Raw genomic sequence first — 3385 nt, forward strand, 5'->3', positions numbered from 1 at the left:
CTGCTCCCTGAGGAGGAGAAGAAGGTGTGGAGTAGGAACAAGGAGGTGAAAAAGGATTGCGGCTGTAGCTCTCATCGGGGGTGCACGCATGGCGGAGGGTGCCGCGGTCGCGGCCGGAAACGTGTGTGCTAGTGGTGCAGGTGCCCCCAACGCCCGTGTCGTGGGGAAGAAGAAGATGAGGGCAAAGAACGATTGGAAGCAATGCTCTCGTCGCCTCTTTTTCTTCTAAGGGGTGCTCCCATAGCCACTCACACGATTGATATCGATTGTAGGGCCCGCACACGTCTGGTGGAACGCTTCCACCGGCGCGTCGTCTAGAAACGTTTTCCTAAAAAAAGTGAGTCCATGGGAAATATTTGATCGTAGAACTATCTCCTTTTAAGGAAAAAGGAGGCCTGGCAATTTATTGCATGTATAAGATTAATTATGTATGGCTGGATCAATGGTTTTATATGATTATATAATCCATATAAGTTTTCCATGTGATCTACTTTCTATACGATTACAATGGATTTTCCTTTTCATAGAGTCTACCTTAACATAATTCTTTCATTTCGGTGAATCATGGTATACGTCTAGTCCAGTAGAAGAATGCTAGCTTTTCAACATGACATGACATCAAATTTCTACCCTTTTCCTATTTCGGTATCTTCAAAACTTATGAACCAAATTAAAATGTGGAGGGCTAGGCATTTTTTTACCTTCACGTATTGTTTACCCATTAATGTTCAACAATTAAATCTTGAGTTGTAGTTAAGCGGAGAACTAAACTAAGAGAATTTCTCATGCACGTCATTGTAGTATGTTTTCTTGGATATCCTATTTTCCAATGATACAATCTGGAACCCGATAGGTTTGACCTTCGTTTTTCACGAGAAAACTTTTAATCTATTCATCTTCAATCATGACAGTATAACAAACATTAGAAATAATAAAAATTACATATAGGTCCGTAGTCCACCTAACAACAACTACAAGACGTGCCGTCGTCATCGCCCTATTTCGCCGGAGCCGAGCAAAACTTGTTCTGGTAGACAGTCGAACAGTCGCCGTGTTAAGGCTCCATAGGACCAGCACAACAGAATACAACCGGCGCCGATGAAGAGTAGCGTAGCTCGGAAGGTTTGACCTTTTGTTATGATCAAATGATACAATCTGGGTACCTTGCTTTTCCGTTGAGGGGTCATGGAAATAACATGGCATGTATTGGGTATGATCGATGTTTATATATGTGCTTGATCAGAATGTTTTCATGGTTCTATTTGTCGTATTGATGTGTCGAACTCAATCGGTGACTTGTAGGGTGACGAAACCTTACCGTCTACGATTAATTAATTTGTGCATCTAAGGAAGGATAGTGGAAAATTCACATGATTAAAGCGTGGAGGCTATTCCAGCAAAAAAAAAATGGGCACAACGGTTTTTTCTTTCTTTTTGAAACAATCTAGAGTTACATTGAAGTGGAGTGCTAAACTAAAAGATAATTCGACATGGAGTACATACATGGCATTACACGGGGGAGTATTTATAAGCAGTGACTTGATTTAAGGAAGAGTCAGCCTGTCGATTCTTTTTAGCAAAAATCAAAATGGTCAATGTAAACATGTATCTCGCAAAGAAGAAAAACATAGATAACATGACATAATTTTGAACTATGTAAATTTGGCACGTGCACATTTTCCATTTTCAAGTATTGTTTCTAGGCAACATATACAAATGACTTGCTAGGGAATGGCATATCGAGACAGGCAGGAGAACAACTATATCCAAACTAAGATGTCTTCAACCGTAGGCCTTATCGCGTTCATCGTCTAGCCCAAAAGACCAAAAACTTTATCTTATCATGGATGCGTACGAAAGCAAGATGGGCACACGCATGCATAAACTTTAATGTTTAGTAGACAACAAATAAACACATATAGTAATGTACTGTACCAAACGGTTTGTGTAGTACTCCCTCCGTTCCTAAATATTTATCTTTCTAGAGATTTCAACAAGTGACTACATACGGAGCAAAATGAGTGAATCTACACTTTAAAATATGTTTACATGTATCTGTATGTTGTGTCCATTTGAAATGCCTAGAAAGACAAATATTCGAGAACGGAGGGAGTAGTGTGGATTTTTAAAGAATGTAATGTACACTAGCGCCGCTAAATGAAAAATAATAGTAATAAGCAAAGAGCAAAGCGCTGCTACTGTAGCGTGTACTCCTCCACTGGGGAGCCGCACATGGGCCTACCGTGGGTCGCATATCCATCTAGAGTTCTAGACGTACGCGAGCCGGTAAAAGCAAAACCCAAACGGGTCGCTGCCGCGCGCGATCCTGCCCCTTCTTCCCGCCTGCGCCCTCGTCCCCTCCGCCACCGGCCACAAAAATCCCCAGACTTTTCAAAAGCCAAGATCGTCCCACCTCCCTCCAATCCCCATCTCCTTCCTCTGGCGCGACCGAGGGTATCGTCCATCGATGGCAGCAATGGGCGTGGGCGGAGCGGTGAAGATGATCATCGGGGCGAAGGAGGAGCGGGTGGTGGCCACGGGCAAGGCGCCCGGCGCGTGCCCGTCCTGCGGCGGCCCCGTGGTGGCCACCGACGTGGAGAGCGAGCGGCGCATCCTCTGCCTCCCGCTGTGCCTCAAGAGCAAGCGCAAGTACTCCTGCACCCGGTGCTTCCGCCGCCTCGTCACCGTCTACAGCTAGTAGCTCCTCAAGCCTATCCTCCTGCCGATCCATCCATCCATCGATCAACTAGCGTGCGGAGTTCTTTGGTTCTTACTTCTTAGTTGGCCGTGGTTACGGCCCTAGAGTAGCTTGCTAGCCTGGCTAATGTAATGTAATGGTGATTCTGAGTTAATTCTTCTATATCTAGCTTATTTGGTGGGCGTGCATCACGTGAAGGGCTGCAAAACTGGCACTCTGCTGTGTCTTGCAGCAACCTCCCTGTCAATGGTGGCGGGGCACCTCCGCGTTAATGCGCAGCCGCGCAGGCCAGTAATGGAAATCTGGAACGCGCCAGCTCCTCCTTCCTGATTAAGTTTTTTTGAGTAATCCTTCTTGATTAAGTTTTTTGAGATAATCCTTCTAGATCACGTAAGATGGTGTATTTAACGCACAGCTGGGACCGACCATCATGGTGAGCGATAAAATGCAGTCCAGGCCCACTGCCCAGTGACTAGCGTGCCCGTCTGTTCCTAAAAAAAAAGTACATTGACTCGTCCCGATCGATCCCGCAAGGCTGTCCAACCTGAGCTTTTTCTTTCCTTTTTTTGCGAAGGTTACAGTAACCTGTACTGATAAGCAGTATAGCAGCCACAGAATCTCCGTCGCTGCATGTACTACAGTGGTAGCTGCCACAAATCGATGGTGACGCACACAGGCTTTGGCTGC

The 3385-nt window shown here is 45.4% G+C and overlaps 1 protein-coding gene across 1 annotated transcript; it reads left to right on the forward strand.

Moving 5' to 3' along the window:
* The first annotated feature begins 2310 nt into the window (after nt 1-2310).
* Nucleotides 2311-2875, forward strand: LOC119368239. Its single transcript, XM_037633551.1, has one exon. The coding sequence runs from the start codon at nt 2468-2470 to the stop codon at nt 2696-2698; it is 231 nt and encodes a 76-aa protein (XP_037489448.1). The 5' UTR covers nt 2311-2467; the 3' UTR covers nt 2699-2875.
* The last annotated feature ends 510 nt before the right edge of the window (nt 2876-3385 follow it).

The sequence above is a fragment of the Triticum dicoccoides genome, chromosome 2B, assembly GCF_002162155.2.
Source record: "Triticum dicoccoides isolate Atlit2015 ecotype Zavitan chromosome 2B, WEW_v2.0, whole genome shotgun sequence".
Lineage (NCBI taxonomy): Eukaryota > Viridiplantae > Streptophyta > Magnoliopsida > Poales > Poaceae > Triticum > Triticum dicoccoides.

Bases quoted from the DNA above. Each gene is read 5' to 3' on its own strand.
- LOC119368239 (XM_037633551.1), top strand. From the start codon at position 2,468: ATGGCAGCAATGGGCGTGGGCGGAGCGGTGAAGATGATCATCGGGGCG.